The 25,219-nt window shown below is 42.9% G+C and overlaps 1 protein-coding gene and 1 long non-coding RNA gene across 3 annotated transcripts in view; one reads left to right on the top strand and one right to left on the bottom strand.

Annotated features, from left to right (window-relative positions):
* Window positions 1–1,453, top strand: part of MDFIC2 (MyoD family inhibitor domain containing 2) — a gene marked incomplete at its 5' end in the record, with an annotated part of 43,123 nt that extends 41,670 nt beyond the window's left edge. Inside the window, one exon of the mRNA XM_083795611.1 lies at window positions 1,074–1,453. Within this exon, the coding sequence (XP_083651737.1) occupies window positions 1,074–1,333 (260 nt within the window). The 3' untranslated portion in view covers window positions 1,334–1,453. The remainder of the gene's footprint in view (window positions 1–1,073) is intronic.
* A 2,491-nt stretch (window positions 1,454–3,944) lies between these two features.
* Window positions 3,945–22,669, bottom strand: LOC310880183. Of its 2 annotated transcripts, none has more exons than XR_014571518.1 (5): window positions 22,529–22,669; window positions 10,881–11,032; window positions 6,024–6,116; window positions 5,404–5,522; window positions 3,945–4,752 (listed from the first exon to the last, which is right to left on the bottom strand). It is a non-coding gene; the product is annotated as an uncharacterized lncRNA (long non-coding RNA). The 2 variants fall into 2 exon arrangements; XR_014571519.1 differs by having other exon boundaries at window positions 10,885–11,032.
* Between the last annotated feature and the right edge of the window lie 2,550 nt (window positions 22,670–25,219).

Here is a 25,219-nt window from a genome sequence, read left to right as displayed (position 1 = left end):
CCTTATAAAATGTTTCAATTTTATAATTATTTCAGTTCATTTACTTAGAAAAAAATATAAGCATGAATTTACTAAGTATCACCAAAATCTAGTCATTCTTATTCAACAGAACTGACTTCGAAGTTAGTTGTGCTTGTCTGAACTCAAATAGATCTTGACATATTTAAATAAGTATTAAAATTGATAACATTGGTGATGATATGCTACTTAGAAAGAAGTTCAATCACGTTATTCATTCTTGCTACCTGCTATAGCTGCTTTATATATACATGTATATAAATATAAAGACATTGGAATGATTTCTTAATTTTGTTTTTTATCAAGAAAGCTTTCTTCAAAAAGAAAGAAAAAAAAAAAGCATAATTCTGGAAACTTCCTGGCAGTGAACTTTATGTTACGTGAGAGAGAAAATGCCACAACAGAACCAATGCAGTTGAATGAGTTCACAGTTAGTCATCCTAGGGCAAGGAATGCAGTTACAACCATATGCTTTCCTGAAAGAACCAATGAAAAGACATTCATATTGTTGAAGGCATTTTTCTTTTCCAAAAAACAAGGAGGGAAAAAAATTTTGAAAGGTTTGGGTCTTTGCGCTCCAACGAGATTCACACAGTCAGAATCTCACACCTGCTCAGAGCCCTGCTGCACTCCGAGGCACATTCCCCAGATGCTGTCGTTTGAACTGTGGGTAGTAATTAATTGATTTTCGAGGGGAATGAATAGAAGAGAATAGAAAGTTTTTGCCATAGGCAGCCAGAGTTTGGGGAATACTCGCTGGCTCCACACACACGTCCTAGCTGATATTATTTTCCAAACTTTTGTCTCATAGCCCAGGCAGTTCGAGAACACTTGTTCCTCTGCACTTCACCTCCGCAGAACATTTTCACCCAAACTATTCTACTATTTTCATGTCACTTTTTATTTTTTTTTTCCCCAGGACAAACAACATAGGAAATACTTCCACAGAATCAAATCAAAGGGCTTATCTCATTTCTGTGTAGTCACAGTAGCCTAAACGTGGGTAATCAGGCAGGCCCTTTTTCTTATGTCTTGCTGCTTTTCCTTTTTCTTAGATGAATGCGCAACACTTATCCTGGCCTGCTTGTTCTGCCAGTTTTGGGACTTTCTTATAATGCTGCCTGATACCTGTGAACATTGGCTGACAGATACCTGTTGTCCATCCAATAGATACTACCAGACTTCCAACGAAGACCACACCAACAACGACTGCAACTGTGACTGTGACATTGATTGCAGCCTTTTTGAGTCCTGCCATGAGACTGGTGAATGCCTGGAACTTGCCATGGAGATTTCTGAAGTTTGCTATCGCTAATGGGAAAATATTAGACAAAATTCCTGAAAACTGCCTGAAAGGGAAATGGCAGAGTACAAAGGAGTTTTTTTTTTTTTTTTTAATAATAACAAAAATAACCAGAGTGTTTGCCAACCAGGACTATGTGCATCATGCTGCTCCCACCCTGGAGGTCTGTATATCTGTACCATACTGACTGTATGATAATAAAGGGCAAAAAAGGGTCTCCTCCTTTGCCATAGACAACAAGAGAATTCCTAAGTGCCAAGCGTGCTCAATGCTTTATCCACTTTCAATGCGATGCTTTTATAAACCTAATTGCTTTAAACATGGATTTTCCCCATTCACAAACAGGACAAATTAGGACATTCTTTTAGGACTGATATATATTAGTTCATCTTCCTAATGGATTCATACATAAACATGTATTACACATTGTTGGTTATTATTAATAATGTATGATACAGCATCATTTTATAATTAAAAATTTATTTATTCAATCTCTTAAAACACACTTATATGCTCAGTTTAGGTAGAAAAGAAAATTAAATGAATTAGAAACCATGCTAGCTGTAATTACAGCAAATGTCTCTAAAAATCTCCAGTGAATTTTGTAGAGGAAGCATTTTAACAGGGTAGTGCAATTCAACAGTGTATTAATGTGCGTGCCTATGGTTATGTAATAACAGGTTATGCCTATTGTTCATTAGTTATAGGAAAGGGCTCCTTAAGTGTAATTAGCCTAAATGGGAATTGACTGCACACTTTCAGAGGAGAATTACCCCATGGATAGCCAGTAACTCCTTTGCCTGATTTTCATCTGTAAGAATTCTGCAAGCAGCAGAATATTGCCATCTATTCTAGTGGAAACAGGCATCTCCACCTGCGCACAAAAGATTACAAGATGACAGTATCTATCCTGGTTGTGCTTTCGAACTCTCTCATCTCTTTTCTGATGGCAGGTCTGATTAATAAAAAGGAAATACATATTGCACATTACACATATGACAACAAAAGCATGTAAATTCAGCCGCCTCAGGGTGCAGAACGATCGCATTAAGCACAGAGGAAAATACAGAGTTGCTTGCTCACATTAGACATTTATAGACTAACACCAAAGACCATGTTTGCTTTGTATAGTCACTAAAAGTTCTCCCTAAAACCCCACTGATCTCAGTGCAGAATTGCCTGGGGAATCCCAAACAAGAATCCTGGACAAGATGCCAGGATAATCAGCTTTGCTGAAATCATTGAAGCCACTTGTTTAATAACCTGAGTCTCAAATCTCTAGTCTTGACACAGAAATATTTAATGAATGGAAACAAAGACTCATGTGAATTTTCTTCCTCCCACCCCCTTCTGGAAATTCATGCTTTCAGAAAATTGGAAGTAAGAAGGAGGTAGAAACGCTAACGATCTTTGTCAGGTATCTTACACAGCTTAGTGACCTCTTAGCAGATTAAACACTTTTTTATAATAAATAAAACATGAGGTGGCTTTGAGGACAATGAACCTTAGAAGCGCAGCAAACAGCCCAGCATACCTTGTTTCTGTACTCCTTCCAGGATATTGATGGGGAGTAAGATAGCTTTGCTTCTTCTAATTGCCACATCCCTTTGAGAGTTGCAGTCACCTGAAGGGACAAAGTCATTAGTCCTTAATTGTCATACCTGTGCCAGCCTGCCAGATGCGGTGGGACCCAAACACAGAAAGCGCTCACCACCGCCATCTGCGAGGCTCTGTCTTTGCGCACCTGGGCTGAGCAATGCTGGCTTTTAATGCTTCAGTTTGTATTCTCCCACGGGTTTTTGATCTTAAACCTGGCCATACTATGACTAAACTGTCAGGGCAACATACTAGGAGTTGGCCACAGGCTTGGATCAATCCACTTCCTGCTGCCACAGGTTGTCTTCGACAAGTTGGCAAGCAGACTCGTGTGACTAAAGACACTGACCAAAACCATTTAAGAGTCAGAAAAGGAGAATTCTTGCCCCACGTTCCATTTCTGAGAGGAGTACCAATACACACATTAGTGATGCACACAATACTTGCTGTTGATGCTGCCATCCAAAAAGTGGGATTTCATATGTGCAATGGCTGGAAGGAGCCCGAGAGGCAACCAGTTCTCTTCAACTGTTTTCCTAGTAATCATTATCAAAAAAAACTTTCTTTATGTTGTAATCCATCGGTTGGCAAACTGAGGTCATGTCTATTATAGGGCATGGGTAAGGTCAAAGACAGATTTACAATGGACATGACCATAGCCATGGCTAGACAGGATGTCCCAACAATATGAATTGAATTACACTGTGAAAAATATTAAAAACTGCTGATCTCATGAATAGTGGTGTTTTAAACAGTGCAGCAATATCTTCTTGACTAAAGTATACAAAGACACATTGCTCAGTTTCCTGTTTTAGGAAGTAGATTTTCAGTGGCCTTCTGTATAAGCAACGAAATCTTGAAGAATGTGTTAATATTTTTTCCGTATTTAATGGTTTTCATACCTTATTTCATGTAGCACGGGAGAACCAGCTGCTCATGATGACTTTGTTTTCTGGCATAAAACTGCTAATTGTACTGTTACACTTTCATGACACAGGGACCACTCAATACACTGACTGAAAGTCAGTTGTTTTTTTTGTTTGTTTTTTTTTTTTTTTCTCCATTAAGCATTCCAGAAACTGGATTTCCTGTTTGGAGAGCCACCCTATTCCTATATCAAACTGACTTCCTCAGCCAGAGAAATACCCATTTATCAGATAAGAACATGGGTAGACACTCCAGTTAAACAGAAATATCAATATCTTGGAACAATTCAAAGCTCTCTCTGTATTTTTTATTTACTGTGGAGAAAGGCCTGAGCATGCGAGTAGGAGGCGTTCGGGTGGATGGCTGTTCTGAACATGTTGGACTCAGCTGTGCTCCCAGAGAGATGTCAGCTCTGCAGTGTGTGAAACCGGCTCCTCAGAACAACAAATAAACGTTACCATTTTGCAAACGGGAACATCGCTCTGACACGACGCCTCTCCTCAGCACCATAAATGAGCTGACAGATTGGTTGGGGGAAGAGAGAGACGGAGATAATAAAGAAGAGCTATATTGCTACCTTCTACAGGAAGGGACCATAGGATGCTCTCTAAGGATCTCCTCGTGGAAACAACTCACCGATCTCATCCTTTAAAGGAAAATGTCTTTATCTCCTTCTGGTGTGCTCACAGGACATAATAGTGATTTGGATGCAAATTCTTTGCAGCAGAAATTGTCATTTGCTAATTGTTGTACTGCACCCACCACGTAGAGGACCCAGTCGAAAGGCTTCAGGGTGCTTCTCAAAGGTTAAAGAGAAGTTATCTCAAAGGAAATGAAATTCTCCAACTGAACATGAGCCCTTCCATTTGTAGTTCCGGTGCCTTACTCTCCACGCACACTAGGAGTCCCTTTAGATATGGGGTAAACAAAGATTAGTCTGTGTAGTTCTCCAAATATGGGAATGGAGCAGATTATGCTATCTCTTTTGACTTTCCTCTACTTCCTAGAGCATTTTGATCATTCATATTCTCTTCAGCAATCACAACCAGAATAACCAATCACTTCCAAATGTCGAGACAACAATGACTCTTGCCTTAACTTCAGCGCTGCTTAGGGATTCAGGCAGCATGCTACAGCAGAGCTCTAGAAAACATTGTTTCTCAGGAAGAAAGCAAAATATGGGAGCAAGTAAGATGCCTGCAATCATATTTCGGCTATTGTTACGCTGGTATATATTGAAAACTTTCAATACTGTTTGACTAAGAATGTGTGTAACTATTAAATTTATCTTTTAATTACATGAAATGGGTGGTTCCAATCTGCCTTTTGCATTTCTGTAATTTTCACCTATGTCAAGCTGTATTTTAACTCTCTTAAATGCAAGGTAAGTTTCCCATTATGCAAGAAAATCAGGTTACCACACAGCCTGGGACCACCAGGCACCGCTCTACTATAACTCACAGTAACTGAGTATTAATCATGATTAATATTCTATCATTCCTGTAGTAAAAAAAAAAAAAAAAAAAAACAAAAAAAAACTGTACTTTCTCTTTGCATACCTCATATAATTGCAGAGCAAACGATTATACGGAATTCAATATTCTGCCGGTAACAATCTAGATTTCTTTAGCATTGCACACGAACAGGAATCGTCACCATCTGATGTGTGTTCTGTGGCCTGCGCGAAATGAGTTGGTGGGTGCAAGCCAACTCATAATGGATGTGTGCCCATCTCACAAAAAAACACCATTATAATTGGTACCCTTAGGAAAAATGCCAAGGCCTGAACGTAAACGCAGTACTTTCTGTCCCAAGTGCTAGCTCTTCCATGGTCAGAGCTGAGGCACAACATGAGGAGCAAGGCTGAACTGCACCTCCCGCCTCTGTAAAGGGCCTCTCTCCCCTGAGGTACCCGCTGGCATCTCAGATTCCCCTTAAAACCAGGAGAAAAGTCACACTTAAGGGTCATACCCAGCATGCCTCTGCCTCCCCCCCCCGTCATGTCATCATGGAGGTTGCAGGAGCAAGTGAAAGTCAGGCTATAATTTGTCCTCTTTCTAGGTGTGGAAGAGAGCTAAGAGAAATCTATTAGCACTAAATATAAAGTATTTATTCAGGAATCCCCATCTGAAATCTGAGAAATCTACAAGCCAGAAAATGTTGAAAGTCGCAGAGTTACCATTTTGTGGGGCTTTCCTGTGGAGAGCCACCACGCTCCTTGGATTTCAGAAGACTATAGACTTCCAACCAGTTCACAGGCCACATGAGTATCCTAATAAATAAAATAAAATAAAATAAAATAAAATAAAATAAAATAATAAATAAAATAAAATAAAATAAAATAAAATAATAAATAAAATAAAATAAAATAAAATAAAATAAAATAAAATAAAATAAAATAAAATAAAATAAAATATCTCTCATAGACACTCTGTTGATGGCCTGCCTGAGCAGAGCAGTTTATGTGAGAAAGTAATATTGGAGAAGTCTGCTTCCTTGTTAGAGAACCTTGCAACTGAAACAGTCAGTCACATCCTCATGCCAAGGTATATTAAAATGACCATGGTAAAAGAGAAAGAAAAAAAAATATACCTTGTACAACTGCACAGGAAAATCACCATCAATATCATTAAGATGCAGACTCAATTTATATTGCCAGTTTTGCCATGATTTCTATGAAGTAGAAAATAATGCCAGAGAGCAGTGAAGAAAATATTATTAGATCAACTGTATAAAAAGCATGAGTGATTCCATTAGCAAGCACAGCTGAGAAAAGACAGGATTTAAATCAAATCTAAATATGATAAGATTATACAGCCAAAGTGACATGTCCATTTTAGAAAACATACAGGATGGGGAAAGAAGCAGCAGAACAAAGTAGAGTTTCTGCTTTATGCTGTAAAATGTGGTGGCTTACACAACATTCAAAAACCTGATGGAAGCATCCTGCTAGCTCCTCAGTTTTATGCTGTACTTGTTCTAGCTAAATAACAAGCGTGAAGCTAATATACAGGAAGACCTTTCTTCGTCTTTATTTCGGTGTATTTGTATCATTCATTTCCTCAAAGTGTCAATACGCCTTATCACTTGGTACAGTCATTGCACACACAGACGCGCCTGCTCAGGAAACAGCAGAGCTGCCCACAGACCCCGTTTCAGATCCTAAAAACTTTTGGGATGTTGCACTACGTCTTTGAGGACAAAGAAAATGTGCTGAAAGTTGGCATTGAATAACAGAGACAATCATTTAAAACGAAAGGCCCAGGTTTTCTGATCTGTTCTCTTTTGGAATAGAAGAGCTTGCCCTGGATTTCAAGAGAATTTTCCTTAAAAAATGTAGCTGGAAAAATCTCTTTCCAAAAAATGGTTTTGGCTAGTACAGTGTCCAACAGACTTTACTGTATACAGAGAGTGACAGGTAAAGAATTAAGAAACAGAGAGAGGGCATTTCTTTTGGTAAGGTCACTGATAACAGTTGTTACTGGTTGTGCTCTCCGATCACTCCCTGGAGCAGGTTTCTCTCATCAAAGAGATCTTTGTGACTTCTGTACCAGAGACAAAATGAGCTGCAGAAAGCAAAGAGGGCAAGCACAGGTGGGCCTTTGCCCCAGCTCCTGGAGCTTTCTGCTTCCACACCACTGCCCGCTCCTTTCCTTGTTTAAATCCAGGTGGACTCTCTGAAATAAGTTTCATTTGTAAGGGATTTCAATGCTGTTCAAAATCAGGAGTGGAAAAGGACATGCATCAACATTCGCCTTCTCAAATATATAATCAAATATTGATCCATTTTCAATCCCTTGATTTTACTACGCATTTCAGAGTTTCCTATATTTTGTAACCCATACACACCATAAAGTCATCACCGAGAGGGGAAGCTGGAAAAATCCAGCTACCTTTCCAAATGGAAATCAAAAGATATATTTTTAGCTACGTTAAGCCAACTGCATGCAGCTCTGCACACTTATGTAATTCCAACATAAAAATAATCCATAATATTCCAGAGGAACAAATCCAATTCTTAGTCATATAAATTTTCATATAAGTCCATCAAAACCCATTCCAAAAATGTCTCAGTCTCTCTGAGCGCTAGAGTTGGAACAAAAGAGCGAGTCCTTTAAAATGCCTTTGGAGCTTCCAGGGATGTTAAATCTAATTGCCCTTAGCACAGCACCGATCCACAAAGGTTTAAGTCATGGAAAATGTATTTTACCTTTATGCAAGATATACTACGCAAAGTTTATCATGGCACAGTAAAGTCAGATCTAACTTTGTGCACATTTCAGACAGAGAAAAATTAACCTTTGATGCTTCACTTTGACTGACTAATCAGGCCAGAAAAATGTGTCTTCTCATTGCAGATATGCAATACTATATTAAGTTATATGACACAGTACAGTATGATATGATAAAATATCAATTTGTGCACTTGAGTGTGTGTACGTAGAAATCCATATTTATACTCAAGACTATTTATAGCAATGCTTCTGCGTTCCAAGAAGCAAGAAATGATGGAGAGTGGGCAAAGATTAATTGTGATAAAAACCTTCATAAGACAAAGCCAGATCAGCATTATTTGTTAATACTTTTAGAAGCTGTATAATTATCAGAGCTAAAGTAGAGCAGAAATTTTCCAATAAAATGGTTGGTCATGACAGAACGATCATTTGCTTAAACTGACCTTACAGCATCACAGGCAAGAAAGTGTTGGGAACCGAATGTTTCCCTGGAAAGCTCTGCAGGGCTTTGGCAGCCCGCAGAAACAAGAACAACCCAGTCACTTTCCTGGGAGCCTGGAAGTCCTTGGGATTCAGGTCAACCATCTGTGCCATTGCATTCAAATGTAAAACAAGAACTAGAACAGAAACCTTATTTTTTTTTCCAGAATGAGTTTTCTTTGACCATCCTTCTATACGAGCTCTTTCAATTTCTAATATCTATCTCAAGCAGTATTTTTTTTTGCCAAACTTTGGAATCCCTGGTGGAATAAAAACCCCTAGCTTTGTGTGTAACAGCTGTGTCAAGACCAGTGTTTTATAGGCATGGGAGGAGACTGCACCTGACCCAGAGGAGCTCCTAATTTTAAAGACAGAAAGGGAGAAATGTAAGACTGTGCAGTCTGCAAACAAGAAATCAGGAGTAAGGGACCAAGGGTGGATTTTTCCCTTGAGAACTTTATATCCTCAGCTAGGAATCAGACCTGTACCAAGGGGACCCCAGGGACGAGACGTGTTTATAATGCAGCCAAGGACTCTGCTCCCTTAGTCCAATCCCCTTGCGCACTCAATACTCCTAAGAGGTGTCTACTCCATAAAGACCCAAGAAAATTTAAGAATCCTTTGAAAAAAAAAAAAAAAAAGATTTGCAATGGCACGTCTTCTTAACCAACATCATGGAAAAGTCACGCTGCTCTGTATATAGCCTTCAGGATTGTGTCTGCAACACTTGAAATCCTGCCCAAGTCTGGCTTCGCTCTCACTAACAGGTACTCTGTGTGCTTCTGCATCTTTTCCTACAAGCAAATGTTGCAACTTTCCTATTGCGACAGCTGTAATAGGCATTCACTTTACTCTGTTTTTCCTTAACACTCCTGATTCCTTTTATATCTAGTTGGGAATACGCTCAGGCGCTAATGGCACTTGTTCAGCCATCCAGAGAAGGCACGGCGTCGCCTTTCTAACTATTTGTATTTCTTCATCTTGGAAATCTGGACTTTGCTGAGATCCAAATGCCTGATATTTAACTTAGATTCATCCCTCTTAAGGTCAGAAGACACCATTAAAATTATCTGGCAACACAAGATCAACATCTACTTGGAGAGAGGAGGTTTTAAATCAGTCATTCCTTCCTCCTATTTCTGTTTGGGCAACGAGAGGAGCCCAGGTGCCAGATAATTAAGTCACCACTGACAGATGAGACAGGTGATAGACCTGCATCCATATGCTATCACTTCTAGTTTGGTAACCTCAAGGGATGTGGCTTGCTCTGCACGATAGCGATCTGCAGCTGCTGGTGTTTGCTCATCGGTCAGCATGGGCTCCTTCTGCCACCACCTGATGGAAAAGTCCCCACAGCCTGAGCAGAAATGGAGCTATCAAAGCTCCAAAGACATCACTTCATAGAAAAGGACCTGCTCACTCTCAGTGCCTCTTACCTGCCCTGGGCTTTCTGCTCTTGGCCCTAAGGGGACGTTCAGGGCATAGGGAGCGGCACCAGCGCAGTCCTGCAGAACTGCAGACAGTCTGAAATCCCTTGCAAGCCACTTCCAAATCTTTGAATCCACACATGAAAAATGTCTTGAACAGTATAGGAAGAAATGGCATTAATAAGCCCTGTGAAACCCATTGGTAAGGCAAAGCAAGGAGAGCTGCAGGGGAGCTAAGGGAGCGTGGTGACAGCCAAGGAATTCAGAAACTCCTTCAGCAAACAGAGACGTACCACCACCCAGGCAGGTCTGACATAAGGGTTTTGAACAGGAGCCTTCAAACTTTTATTACTAGGCTTCTTTTTGTAAGGCAGGGCACAGCAAATACTCCATTTAAGGCTTCTGTGGAGTAGAACCAGAAATATCCAGCCTTGCAAATATCCTCAGCAGCCAAGCGCAGAGCCGAGACATGCAAAATGAGCGCCCGTCAGCTCGGTGCCAGCACAACAGAAGGCAGAAGTGCTTCAAGGAACTTGTGACAGGTTCTCTGGATGCACCAATTCGAGACGGGCCAATCCCTGCTCGAAATGTGCAAACTCTCACACTCCTTGGCATGACCGCACAGCCAAAATGCACATTTTTTAAAGGATTCAGAGAAAACACAACCAAAGGGACAGGAACGCAGAAGAATTTGGCAATGGGAAGCAGATGCTTCCCGGGGAGGAGACAGGACTTAGTTCGAAAAAGGTTTGAGGAAAACTTTATATATAGCAATGAAGTTGCTGAAGTCTGTTGTGTTGTAGAATATCTAACTTAGAGGCAGGACTGGGCTCTAAAGAGCCACACCTAGGAAATCAACTCTTAAGTGGCACAAAAATCAGTGCCCTGGGTTACCTACAGCAGCCGCTGTTGGCAGACACCGCAGACATCCGTCACAACCCAGGTTCCCCGGGTTTTGTCACTCGCTGCTCCTGACACCCCCTCTGAAACCCTGGGGGTGATGTACCGGAGATGCCGACAGCCAGAGGGTGAGCTGGTGTGCAGGACTGGGGAGAGAAAGAGAAAGGGAGGGGATTAAAACACATATAAGGCACACACCAAGCAGAATGCAAAGAATCCCAAATTTGCTGGCAAGAAAGACAAACTTGACCGCTGGTTTTGAGAAGGGCAGTGGTACAGCTCCATCTTGCTCCTGGCTAGTGGGATTCAGTTTTCAGTTAACTTCGTGTGAAGGCCGTCATGGTGCTGAGCACAGAAACCAAAAGAAAAAAGGGGTGATAGGCTGACCTGCGAGGGATTGAGTTCCCTACCTAAAAGGGACAGACATGGAAGATTTTAGGGGAAAAGACCTAGTACAGGGCAAAAAGTCCTAAGAGAGAAGGAAGAGGAAAAAAAAAAACATTCCTGTTCTCCTTTATTGCACTAAAAAGGGCTTGCCTCCATCCAGAGGGATCTTGGTTGACTTTCTTCTCATAGGCAAGTACAAAATACATTATTCAATGTGGACTTCAGGCACATCCCAAGTGAAGCTTTTGCATCCTTCAGTAAAAAAAGAACGAGACGCTTGCTGTCCTCTGGGCTTCAGTCCTTTTCATACTGGTGTTAATTTTATTTTTCAGGCTGAACAAGATCACTCCTCATTCACATCTTAGGGCCTCCTCATAAAATTAGCCTGGGAAAGCAAGATGATTGGACTGAAAATTTTTGGACTTGCCTGGACTTTGGAACACTGTTAAAAACCTCATGTTTCCTTGGAAATCCTCTCCCTTCAACCAAACTAAACCTGCTCTATTTCCACCAAGTGTCACAAGCTCATTCCCCTCTCCAGCGGGACCGGAGAATTTCCTTCCTATAAAGCAGGGTTTAAAGGCCAGCTGCACTCCCGAGGCTTCAGCAACAGCCCGCAGTCTCCAGCACACCACGTGCCAGAAACAAGCATCCACACAGGCTCACAAAGGCTGTAAAACATCTTGTGCAGAATGGAAAAAAAAAAAAATGTTAAAAAAAAAATGCCGGGGAGCTTTGCCAAACACTTTCTGCTTATTTGCACCGATGCCAAATGCTTTGCAATCTTTTGCAGGGGGCATCAGAAAGTCACCCCGCAGCAGCCCCGGGAAGCGGGGACGTGCCTCCTGCCGGGAGCCTTGGGGAAGGGCTGGGGCAGAGCCCGTGCTCCTGAGGAGCTGCGGTACCTTGGAAATGTCTGCTTAGAGATCAGGCTGCCTGATGCCCCTGGGGGAAAAAACTTTTGTTTGAGGCACAGTTTAATTCCAGGCCTGCCCCAGAGCCTTTTTGCAGCCCTGCTGTCTCACCCAAGTCCCCTGCCTCAGTTTCCCCATCCAGAAAAACCATCAGTATGTCCTTTACACAGCTCTCCGAGGCACTGAAGGTACATCCACTTCTAAACCGCGTGGTTTGGAAGCTGAGCAGCAGACGGAAAGGAAAATACAAGACTTGAGCTGTCCTCCTGCTGGAGATGACTTCAGCTCTGCAGCGGTTGGCACTGCTGCCCACACCGCCCTGCAGGGAGCTGTGAGACGGGCCGTGCCCCAGACCTAGCATGAGTCTGTGCCTTCAGGAGAAGCATTTTTTCCCAATCTGGAATGTAGGAGGAGGGCCTTACAGGTACAAAGAGGAACCTTTTACCAGATAAGTATTTTTATTTCTTGCCCGGAAGGAACAAAGACTGGAAAGAAAATGAACCAGGGGGTTAGCTGGCTTAGGCTATGCCTTTGCTTCTCTGAAAGGAGCTGAGAGGAGCTCGATTTGCCTGCTGCAGAGAGAGAAAGAGGCAGTTTTAAGCCCAGCCCTTTCAAGCAGCAGAGAAAAGCCAGTGTCCTGGCTGGGGCAGGCGTCCTGGGAGCATCCTGCACCAGCAGCCCGAGGGAGAGCCCCAGCAGCAGGGCAGCCCCAGCTCCTGCACTGCTGGAAGACACGGTGAAGCTTTTCATCGCGCAAGAGTAATTTCTTCTGCTGGGGGAACACTCAGAAGCCACAAGGAGCCACACAGACACCCAGGAAGCCTGTTTGAGGCAACAACACCACAAACAAAAATACAGGAGAAGGCACGGACAGGGGGATACAGGATGCTCTGGGGTTCAGGCAGCCGGTCATTAACTCCTTACTTCAGCGCGGTTTTATTTCTCTGTACTACCATTTGCTTAACCAACCTCGAGAATCAAACTGTTAGCCCTCCTTCGAACACACCCAGAACACTCGGTTCTGATGGGGAAGCACGGAACAAAGAGGTCCCTGCGTATCAGGGCAGCCCGTGCCTCCCTCAGAAAGGTGGCTCCCAAAGCACTCCCAGGTCAGCCCAAAGCCGTCCTACAGACAACCTAAAACACAGCTGTGCCTTCTCACGGCCTCCTGCAGGCTGGCACCCACGTGCTGAAGCAAGGATGCCCTTGCTCACAGATGCTCCAGCACCATCCTGTGCTCCATCACCATCCTATGCGCCTGCCCCGGTCCCCCACCGCCGCCCCATCGCTGCTGACGCAGGGCTGGCTTTTGTCAAAACCCATCATCGGGACTCGGTTTCCCCCCTGCTTTGAACCTTCTTATGCACAACATTAAAGCCTCAGATTTGTCAAAACATGCGGAGGTGCTGCCAGAGGCTGAGCAACTCATTTTAGTCCCTTTACAAAGCCATCTTAAGGGAAGAAACAACATGTCAGGGCGATGCCAACAACTGACTGTACCAACAAGGAGAGATTTGACGTACTTCTCTGTGCCGCAGTGACTGTTATAATAAAAGACAGCAGTGCATTAGTGAAAGATTTATGCTAGTATTTCAACAATGGAAAACATGAGCTTTGCTGTATCCTCATTCACACCGAGACAGGCAGCGAGGGCATGTCACGTCGCACCATTTCCAGGAATGATGTTCCAACAGAAGAAATGCTGATTTGCCGGTGCAGGGAGATTGTTCCTGGAAGCAGCGGAGACCCTCACAGTATTAGCACTGCGGAGGGAGAACCTCACTGCTGGAGCTCTCATCTCGGGCTGGTTGGTGGGAAGGAAAGGTGAGCCAGCAAGGCTGGGATTGCTGCCGCTGCGCCGTGGCCCCGCCGCGTGGCACCAGCCTCCCTGGCACCGCCGCCGGAGCCCTCCATGCCAGCCAGAGCCAGTGCCAGCTAATTGAATTTGCTAATGATCCATCCTCTCAAAACCCCTCTCGCGCTGCACCCACCGTTTTGCGCTTGCAATTAAATCACAAGCGAAAAATGCCATGTGGTGTCATTTGACATTTAGATGTCAAAGGAACTGATTGACAGGGGGGAAAAAAAAAAAAAATCGACAGCGAAAGGCCTGCTTCTGCCAAAGCCGGCGGGGAGGATGCCAGCGGCGGTGGGAAGAGTGGGATCGGGGCCGGCGGGATGAGGGGAGGTGGCAGGAGGGCACCCAGCCAGGGGGTGGCGGGAGGCAGGGGACCCCTTGCACGAGGGATGCTGTGTGCAGAGCCTGGGAGGACGGAGTTCTCCCTCCTCGAAGGGAGGCTTTGACATCTCGGTAGTTTCGGCCGTCTCTGTTCAGGGTAAGGAATTGAAAAATTAAAAGAAATTAAAAAAAAATCTGAGCAGAGTTAAAGCAAAATATATATTTTGATTATTTTGAAATATATTCTTTAATTTTTTAGCTCACAAAACGTTTGCTTTTAGCCAAAAGAATAAAGCTAAAATAATTTCAAAGCAAAATAGAAAAGTTTTAAGTGTGAAAACCTGGGTAGTTTTCATAATTTAGCAGTTGGTTGCTTTTTGTTCTTCACTCAAACCCTTTTCAAACTGGTGAGATCCACCAGAACAGGCCCCGTCCTGCAAAAACCTCACCAGCGGTAAATACGATGTTTTTCCAATGGGATTAAAAAAAAGGTTCAGGCTGAGACTCCTGGCGAGCCCAAAGGAAGGAGACCTGCCTCGGGGTCAGGGAGAGGTGGGAACGGGAATGGAAATGTCGGGCCAGGAGCGCAAAGCCCAGCTGTGAGCACGGGCAACGTGGAGCCGCATCTTTTCTTCTTCCCATAAGGAAAGGTTTGGGGTCACCCACTGCAGGCAGCCTCTGATCCACCCGCACAGCGCTCAGCTGCTAGAGGGGTGCAAAGGGACAAATTCCTATAAGAGAAGTGAATATTAATAATACAAAATTGCATTATTTTGTATTTTAGCAAGCAGCAGCTTCCACAGTCCCACAGGGTTCGGGTGGGCTTCAGCTCAGCCCCCACAGACCAGCATGGGCACGGGTATGTGTTTTAATGGAATGGACGAGGTATGCTCATGGAGTTAAAAATAAAGCTTTGGGGCTTTTTTCCTTCTCTTAGATGCAGGTGGGGCTATAAAACCCTGTTAGCATGAGTCAGAGAACCAGACTTGGCGAAGCTTGGCTTGCCACTTTAAAAACAGAGCACTAATTAAATCAAGTAACAACAAGGAAAAAAATATATCTCTCTTTTTTTCCAATAACTAATCCAGCCTCAAATGAATTAAAAATATTTTACCTGGACTCTATTCATGTACAGAATAAAGCAAAAAACATTCCTGAAAAAAAAATTTGCTTGGCAAAAACCTAATGCAAATTGTTCTAGCATGAAAGTGCAGGCTCTTCTTTGAGCAGTTTAGATAGATTTAATCACAAAGCTGAAAGCCTCCCTCTCTGAAGAGAGGCCAAATGAATAGCCCTTGCTTGGGTGTTCTTTGCAGGGGAAAGGGGATGGGAACCATCAGAGTCATCCTGAGCATCCCCAAAAGTGTATCATTTATCTTCCAACACTATATTGTACATTCTGGTGTAAGTCCAGCCTTCCTGGTGCGGAGACCAGCCATCGCTCGTGTGCCCTTGTTGGGCGATGCTACACAGCCTGGGCATGGCACCACGGGTATCTCGGCCCCAGAACCATCCCTGCCCCTGTGTTCCTGCAAACATTTTAGGAGAACGAGATCCTTTTTGAACTTGGTGTAGAAAAACATTGATAATTCCAGTACTCTATATTTCCTTGGTGCTGTTCTTACAGATTATCTTCCTTTTTCCTTCCTTTTTTTTTTTTGTAATTGTACATTGTTTATAAAAAAAAAAAAAGTCTTAAGAAATGTTAGTATCAGCAAGACAAAAAAAAAATCAGTGCAAAAAAAATGTAAATATATTGCTAATGGGGCAGGAAGTAATCTGTTTCTAAGCAGCAGCACACCACTCTCACAGCCCCAGTTAGTGACCGCCAGGCTTCACGCAGGAGCCACGGGACAAAGTTTCACGGCTTGCGTCACACAGCACAGCCGATCGGTGCGTTACGGGGTTCACTTGCCTCTGAAATTACTTTGGGCACAACAATGCCCAAATCCAGCCCGGTGCACACGGCAGTCATCCCATTAACTCCAAGAGCAATCCGCTCGCGTGAGCCAAACAAGACCGACTTGCCGGGGAATTTCTATCGGCACGGTGAGCAGTGATAGATACAAAGCGTGCAGCCCGCGGTTATTCATTCTCCAGATTTAGTTTTATGGCAGCTCTTTACAAAAGGATCTGCAGCTGCACACTTACCAGCACTCAGGCCAGCGTTCGCCCGGGTGCGAGCCCCAGGGCAGCAGAGGCACGCCGGCTCCTCTCCTGCTTTGTCGGCTGCCACCGGGGCTCTGTGGGACACCTGCAGGCGTCCACCTGCACCCAAATCTTATGGGAAATTCGGGGGTGAATTTGGCTTCAAAGTAAATGTCATCTCTATTCCAGTCGGGGTACACCCCTTGCACGAGCCTGTCCTCGCACTGTCCTGAGCATCTCACCTGTGCGGATATGGTGCCATTGTACTCCGCAAGGAACACAAAATTCAAGGGCCATGCCCAGAAGTACACAGGAAAAACAGTACTGCCTGACACTTCCCAAGTCCTATCCCTTCTATCCCTTGCATCTTTTTACCGAAGGCATCTTTTTTTTTTTTTTTCAGAGTGCTCATTTAAATTACATTTAATAAGATAGGCATGTCAGATTTTGTTTACAGAAGTTTACTGTTCAAGTCAGTAGGGAAAATAAAAATCTATCGACTGTGGCTTTTAAACAATATGAACGCAGATTTTTTTTTATTAGCACTTTATTTCAGTGCAGACAGAAACATCACTGACTATCACTGTTGTTTACTGTTAAAGGCACAGCTCCTACTGCCTTTCCACACAGAATATTCCCATGGCAATCAATGGAGGTTTAGCATAAAGAGCAAAATATACTCCATCATGTTGTCTCTCTATATAGTAAATGCTAATTTCTTGCCAACTATAAACTTGAAAATTTCTTGCTGTACATTGCAACACAAACCTATTCTCAGTGCGTAATTTAAATTTCCAAGATGTGTACATTCCCAGCGGAGAGTCATTTGTGCGTGTGCGCGCGCACGCCTGGGTATATGTATAGAAGAAATGAAATGTTAATGACTTCTCCATCTATGTTTCTAGACTTGTTAGCTTTTCCTACTAGTTCTCTTCTGCCCTTCAGAGTGCTAATTGTGCCTGTAAAAGTCCAGGAAATTTGTGTCATAAATAGTTTCTGCCTATTATAGCCAATGAAACACATATTGAGACAAATATATGGGACTGACTCTCGAGTTATTTCGCTGAAGTCAATGGGGTTACTCTGCATTTTGATTTTGATTTGGCAAAGCATGTGGTCTAAAGTTGGTCTTGGAGACGGGAATAAAATTAAGCACATGCATAAGTACTTGTCTGGGGCTTTTTGTTTAATTGGTTCCATACAGAGAGCAGACTTTAGCTAAATACATTTGATATGGTTTCCTTCTGATTTTCATCACTATAGATAATAGCTTATAGTAGGAAAAGTGTACTATAAATACCACACATTTGCCAAAGAATGGGCAAATAAGAGGTACTGATGCTGCACTTGAATCAGCTAGTAGTGCAGAATTTGATGGCCAGGTTATTGCCATCTGGCTATTAAATTTGCTGATAGGTTGGAATAAAATATGCTTTTATGCATTAACTAATGAATTTAGTATTCAAGAGCAAGGAAAAAAAATCCTTTGGTTTCTCAGGTGTTCAGAAGCACTGCTATTTCTCTGCCATTACACATTCCCCAGTATTTTGGGTCTGTCACTCTCTCTGGTGGGTATATTCAAACCTTTAAAAAAAAATTGCCTTTTTTTTTTTCCCACATGGTACAGAGCTGCATGCATGTGTGTTTTTAAACAAGGGCACCTGCATAAAAAATGTCTATTCTCATTAGATCCATTTTCTCAATTAAATTCAAGTTTCTGTGTCCAAAAGGCATAAATCTGGGTATCGATTTAGTCATAAAATAATGAAACTCCCAGCAGTCTTCTAAACCCATTTTACTTGGATGAGCATATAAGCTTTTAAAATATCAAGTTATTCCAGTATTTAATACACATAACTGCTTCCAGAGGTCTGAAGGCAATAAGGCATATCTTCCCCACTCCATTTGAAGCACTGCAGCGAGAGCTAGCCAGCACCTTACTACTGTTTTTAAGGCTTTTGACAATTTTATTCAGTGTGAGTTTGATACTTTCTGAACAGGGGCTATATCCCCTGAAGCCAAAAATCAATAACCTATCGAATCAAAGCTCTGTAAAGTACCAATGGACTCTCAGTGTTTTGCTCCCGTAAATAAAATTCAGCTCAACTCTATGCTTCCGAGCCAGGCTAACTCTACATTTACTGATCTGTTCCAATGAGTTAACTGTATCGCCAGCGTGTATTTCCAAAAACCTCTTTTTAGGCAACAAATAATGATCTATTCATTGTAAAGTAAAGAATCAAACCCAATTCCACTTACTTGTATTCAGAGAACAACTCTAAATCTTGTTTCCCCCAAACAGGACAGTATTTCCCTGCAGAAGTGCGTTCTTTACCTTGTTCAGTCGGCACGCTGAGCAGAGCACACACAACCCTGATGTAAAATAAATCTTTGATGTTTCTTGTAGTCCTATTTTGACAAGTTAAACTGGATGGCACAGCTCATAGATCAGTGTTGGTAAATAAACTTTAAGCTACATTGGCCTCTTACTAAACCCTGTCTAATCTCAGGGCAGTTCAAAAATATAGGAAGAATGGTAAACTGAACCGAATTTTAAACATGCCAGTGGTTTTATTTGAATCTTTTCCACTCCTCACACACATGCTGAAGTTGCTGCTTGATAAAACAGAACCCCAGAAAGACATGTATTTTAGGAGTTGAGAAACCTCTTCTACTGCAACGTGTAATCGTGCAAGGAGTAACTTTCATTGCTAAATCAACACGTACACCACACGCTGTTTTTTTCTCCAGCTGAGTTTAACAAACAAACCTGCCCTGCATAACGCAACAAACAGTCTTCAATAACTAGGAGCAACGTTTCATATTCAGTGGTTCCATAACGTATTTGATCTGCTGATGCAAGCTTCGGTTCTTTTCCTTTCCTAGCTTGCCTTTAGCAACAGAAAGCTCGGCTCGCTGCTATGTTACCCCAGGATTTACACAGCTGCACGACGGGGGCAATGGATCCTTACTGCGTGTTTCACTGAGACTGCACACACACAGAAAACTGAAGCAACACGGTGATGAATTATCCTCTGAATACAAGTATTCAAATTATTAATGAATGCGCAATGCAAAATTACTCCTAGTAGTTTTATATCTTAACTCCTGTTCATCACTAAGACCATTTTCTAAATATAATCTTAAGGTCAGCAAGTAAAAAAGAAGTATGTAGCTACATTTCACATGCTTTTGTATATTAAAAATAAAAATTAACACCTAAACTCATCGAAATTGGTGTCCTTTAGTGCTGCCACCCCTCTCCTCACTCTGATTAATGCCTCACCAATAAATACAGTGATATAGTTGCTAATTTTTTCTCTGCATGGCATTTACGTACTTCCCCTAAAGCAAACATCACAGCAACTTATTTATATATTGATCTCTCTGGTGTCCTCCAGGAAAACAGTTCCCTAACATTACATTCCTCCAGATGGGTCTTTATATTCTTGCCTGTTCCACTAGTAGGCTCAGTTTTATTAACTCTTAGGGTGATTCTTTAGACCCAGTAATATCATCTGCAATGCCCTCCTTCCACTGTATATTTTTTTCTCCGCAGCTAGCAAGGACGATGCCCAGTCTTGGAGGGCTGAACAGCTGCCGAGCAGGACCGCGACCTTTGTTTCGTGACATCTCTTGTTTTGACCCCCGCTTCCTGGTCGCTGGAGAGATGATTGACTAAGTGTGCAGGGAAGTCCATTTTTAGTACAGTGGACTGGAGCACGGCATGACAAACTGTGATGTCTGAGTTTTGTGTTACACCATCTGGCCTGCCATTTCCACAGCCTCACATCAGAGTCCTGATGATGTATGTTTAAGCTTGGCACTATCATTTATCTCCTATCTTGTGTTTAAACAGATGCAAGCTGAGTATAACAGAAAAGGAGACCTTGATGCAGGAGTCGCCGCAGAAAGCGATGCTCTTGAGCTGTCTACAGGCTCCAAGATTAAGTGTAAAATCTGACAGGGAGGATATGTATTAAAAAATATGTGTTGACAGAATGATTTAACTAATATTTTAAAGGCAAAACATCAACTGAATTTCCATATCATTTATAATGTTAGCGAACAAGGTACTACAAAGCAGACTATCCCCTTCTGTCACCATCATCTTATTCGCAACTTTATTTTACAGATCAAGAAAGTTTAAATAAAAGGAAGCTCTGGGGCCTGATTTTCAGCTGCTGTAAATCAACCCAGCTACAGGGATAGCACCAGGGCAGACACATTAATGAAGTGATATCAATTTGCATCAGCTGAGCATCCAGTTCCTAATTCTGATACAAGCCCTTGCACACAAGGATAAATTGCTGCATCACCATGAATACGACACCTCAATGATTAAAATGAACCCTTGAAATGCCACGGATGGGAAGGCAGGACTGCATGGCCGGCACCATGCACGTTCATCAGCCAGGAAGAGGAGAGGAAAGGAGAAGGGTCTGCCTTGTGTCACAAGGCTGTGCAGTGGGGCTGGGTGTGGGGTTCCCACTGACCCAAAGATGCTCAACTCTTTTTTTCTTCACCCTGCATTGAAGTACACATCTCCTCCTAGACCCAGCTCACATAAATTAGCAAATCCAAAGGATTGCACACTAGCTTTTTACTCAGCCACGGAAGCCCAGATCAAGTTCAAACTAGAAATTCAACTAATTGCAATGCTAAAATTAGTAGTGTAAGCTTGTGCTCTTACTCCATGGAAAGAGGTAGGCACCACCAGAAAGGAATGCGGCACTTTTAAGCTACAAAACAAATTCTGTGGGGTGCAAAGCTCATTTCAGTGATGGCGAAGGGCTGAGCAATTGCATTGTAGCTTGGAAACCTGAGCCCCAAAAGCAAAAACATCCCAGAGAGAACTAGCAAATGGCCAGCAATGCAGTCAGATAGAAACTTCTTGGGGAGAGACTGGAGGTTGGAAGGTTAAGAAAACGTGATGAACAGAATAAAACAAATAGATGACAGAGATGTAAACAGTTTGGGAAGACTGAACTGAACAAAACCAAGATATATCACCCTTCTAGTCCGTCAACATCGTTATAAGCAGCAGCAGTGCTTTCACAATGCCCGTGGGACATCCCAGTGCCAAAACCAGACCAGGAGCGGCCACAGCCCCAGGGGGGATGAGGCAGCAGCCCTGAGTGACACACAGCCTGCAGCAGCTCCTGAGCGGAAAATTTTCAACCCATATCAAAATGTTAGCACTTTATTTTGTGAATGAAGCTATGCTTTTATTGCATGCACAATTAGCCTTTCGTATTAGCAACTTCCTAGCAACTCTGTTTCTTAAAATAGGGACTTACAGTGCAAGCTTTTATCTTATATAATCCCTTAGAAAAAGATAGCTCAGACACCTTTTGGGGGTTTAAACATCAAACCTTCAGCTTGAGACCTGTCTTTATCGAAGGAACTAGCAGCTCTATCTAGGGTTTATGTTCTTCAGAGGAATTCCAAATTGCCTGTTTTTTATAGACTACCTACATAACAACCTCCTACAGTATTTAAATTTTTGTAATTTTCTACTCCTAATGTGATATTCACATTTAAATGCACAGAGTATTTTACATTTATCTAGTTAATATCATAGTTATGTCTTTCTTTAAATGCCTGTTATTCAACATCTTATTAACAGTGAACTGTTGTGGTTTTTTGTTATGTTTTGTTTTAAACAGAAACTGTTTAAATTTAGTTAGTTTATGGTGATTTCTTGCATCTTTTCAGCCAGGAGAAGAGCGTTAATAGCCTAAAAGACTGTATTTATAAAACATGTTTGTCTATCGAACCTCAGATGTATCATTATTATGGGAAAACTAAAGCATTTTCTTGACTTTTCTTTTCACAGATGTTTCATTTTTAAGCACTAACGAATGTGACTCCTCTGAAACAGACTTGCTGTTTATCACCAATCCTTAGAAATCATTTTGGCATTAAAACAACAAAGTTCTCCCCCACAGAGTGCTTAAAGTCTTTTCAGGAAGCTGTCCCAAAGGCACAGGTGGTGGCAGGGCCTTGCCTACCTTCCCCATCACGCTGCCATGGGGTCCAACACAATGTCCTCTCGGTCATCAGCTGCCAGACACGATCCCATGGTGGTGCAGAACCCCCAGTGCACGAGTTAAGCAAGTGGGGTTAATATGGCTCAGGGAAACATCTGATTAACAAGGAGTTTCCACTGCCTCCTGGGCAGGAGAAGATAAGGGAGCAGAAGCCAGGTGCAGTGCGATTTCTCATCATGCTCACCCCTGCAGCCTTCTTACTCCTGGGGGCTTGCATTTTGGTGCACAGGTGGGCCATAGCCAAGAGCAAAGCCTTTGCACACGCTGCACTTGAAGAGCAGAAATGATCACAGGGTTTTGAGGATGTCCTTGGTCACTGCATTGCGCAGGGCCTCTGGAAGCAGACAGCAGAAATGTGTTTTCCTGCAGGGCTCTGACACAAGCAGGACCTGAACTGTTCGCAGTCACGCTGCTCCCGGCCACGGCTCCTGGCCAGAGTGACCTGAACACTCAGACCTTTCATTCAGCTGGGGCTCCATCAGTATTTGCAAACTCTCCTGCCCAGCACATCACAGCTTCTGCCTCCTGGGCACGGAGGTGGTCACATCTACACCGCAAGCACCTCTCGCCTTGTGTGGGTGGGCGCTATTGCCTTGTATTGGCCTTCTTTGCCAGTGCAGCACCACGTGAATGCACATGGCCTTCTCCCTCGCTTTTGGTACCTAACAGCAAAACTTCAAGGAGTCCATTTCCTCCCCTTTATTTATCCACCAAGTGTGCTTTGCAAAGGCTAATTTATATTTGAGCAGCATTCTGTACGGAGGCATACGCAAGGCAGCTCAGCCACCAGAAAAGTTAATATGTGCTTTGCATTTGCTGCCTCTAATTACAGGAGGGAAGGAGTGGAGGTACAGCCGAGCCTGCCTCGGCACGAGCCAGTTTGACTATTGCAAAGCTAATTAAATATGTCTCCTGTATATAAAATATATCATCTCCAGATAACAGCATACTGTTAAATTCTTCATCTTATTAAAAGCTTGCATTAATGCTTTTCCAACATAAATTTTAACTGTGGACAGGTACTATTTGAGGAGCCTGACAATAGGACTGACCTAGATTAGGCTGACAGTGCCAAAAGATGTATCACCTCTAGCTGTCTGGGAGAGAAGAAGGATGAGGAATACATTCTCCATTATTGCCTAGCGCTGATGTGCCGGCATTATCTCCAGCAACCCGGTGTTGCTTTGCCTCCTGCTCTCTTGGTACAGTAGACAGCTATCCCATGCCGAGGAACGATATTCTGTGCTTGCTGTCTATTATTTTCCACCTGATAATTCAGCTACAGTGGGATTTAATGGGGCATTGCATAATGATTTTAAAACCTTTGATAAGTCCCCCTGTAGCTTACAAAATTACAGGAGATAATTCTGACTTTGTGGTAGGGTTTGTGCGGTGGGTTCTCACAGGCGTTTAGGTCTGGGCTGTTGTTTGTGCAGGAGCAGAGAGACATCTGGCTGTACCACCACTCAAGCTTTTGCAAATTAGCTTATCTCTAAGGCTGCTTGGACCCTTCTCCTGCTAGACCTAAATAAGCAAGAAGCAGTGGTGGCAGTTTTAGAAACCGCAGACAGCATCGCCGCACAGGAAACATTTTGTACTTTTAGTGTAGGTACACAGAGCTTATCAGAGATCTTTTCCAGGCATCCTTGTACAAAAAGGAGCCAGAAAGCAGGCTCATGAAAAACACTTTACTGTCACACAACTTCTAATGCAGAAAACAAGACTGCTGAAGAGCAGCAATATTTCTCACATGCATTGCTGAATATTCAAAAGATATGAAAATAGCTTTAAGAGTCTAAGAAAATAGAAATTCCAAATATTAATAGGAACTCTGCCATTGATTTTAGCACAGATCTTGCACTGACATTGTGAGATTGCTCAGTTTTAGACACTTGATTGACACAGTGATGGCTCATTCAAAGTGTATGCAAAGTCAGAGCAACTGTATCAGGCTTTTCTCTTGACTTCAGATTTTTTAACTTTTCCCACTGACATCCCCAGGGCCATTGTATTGACAGAATAATACTTCTGTTGCAATGCTGGTGCATGAGAGACTTTCCTTTTAGGGGAGGGGGAAGGGAGGACTCTTCCACTGCTGCCCTCCTGGATGAAGAGCTCAGGATAGAGAAAAAGAGGTGCAGCATTGTGAGAGGAGTGGATTCAGACCACTGGTCTGGCTGCAGAGTCTCCAGCACATGAAATTCTCTCTGAAATAATTGATGGGTTTGCACACCCAAAAGTTCTGTGAAAACCAGCACCAGCACCTCTGAAAATTAGACTTTATATGGATTCTGCTATTGGGAGGATCAAGCCAAGGATCAATTTTGGAGGCACATCTCTCTTTTTACAACTTGTTTGTGGTGTTTCGCAGAGTTGGCTCAAGCCTCCTCAACAGGGCAGGAGAAAAACAGCATTATTATTCCCCAAAATAAGACGATATTGATTCCCAAGACAGGGTGTTATCTAGCATGATTCCTTCCCTATACACCCAGCAAGTCGTCTCACGTTCCTCCTGGCAGGGAGCGAGCAAAGCTCCTCACCTGCCGTAGCATGGATCCATCCCTTTCCCAGGCAGCGAGCTGATGGCCCCAGCACCTTGGGCTCATTGACTAAGAAACAAATGCAGGCAAAGGATGCCTCTATGGGCAGAAG

Source organism: Anser anser, assembly GCF_964211835.1.
Source record: "Anser anser genome assembly, chromosome: 12".
Taxonomy (NCBI): Eukaryota; Metazoa; Chordata; class Aves; order Anseriformes; family Anatidae; genus Anser; species Anser anser.
This window is presented reverse-complemented; position numbering and strand designations above follow the sequence as displayed.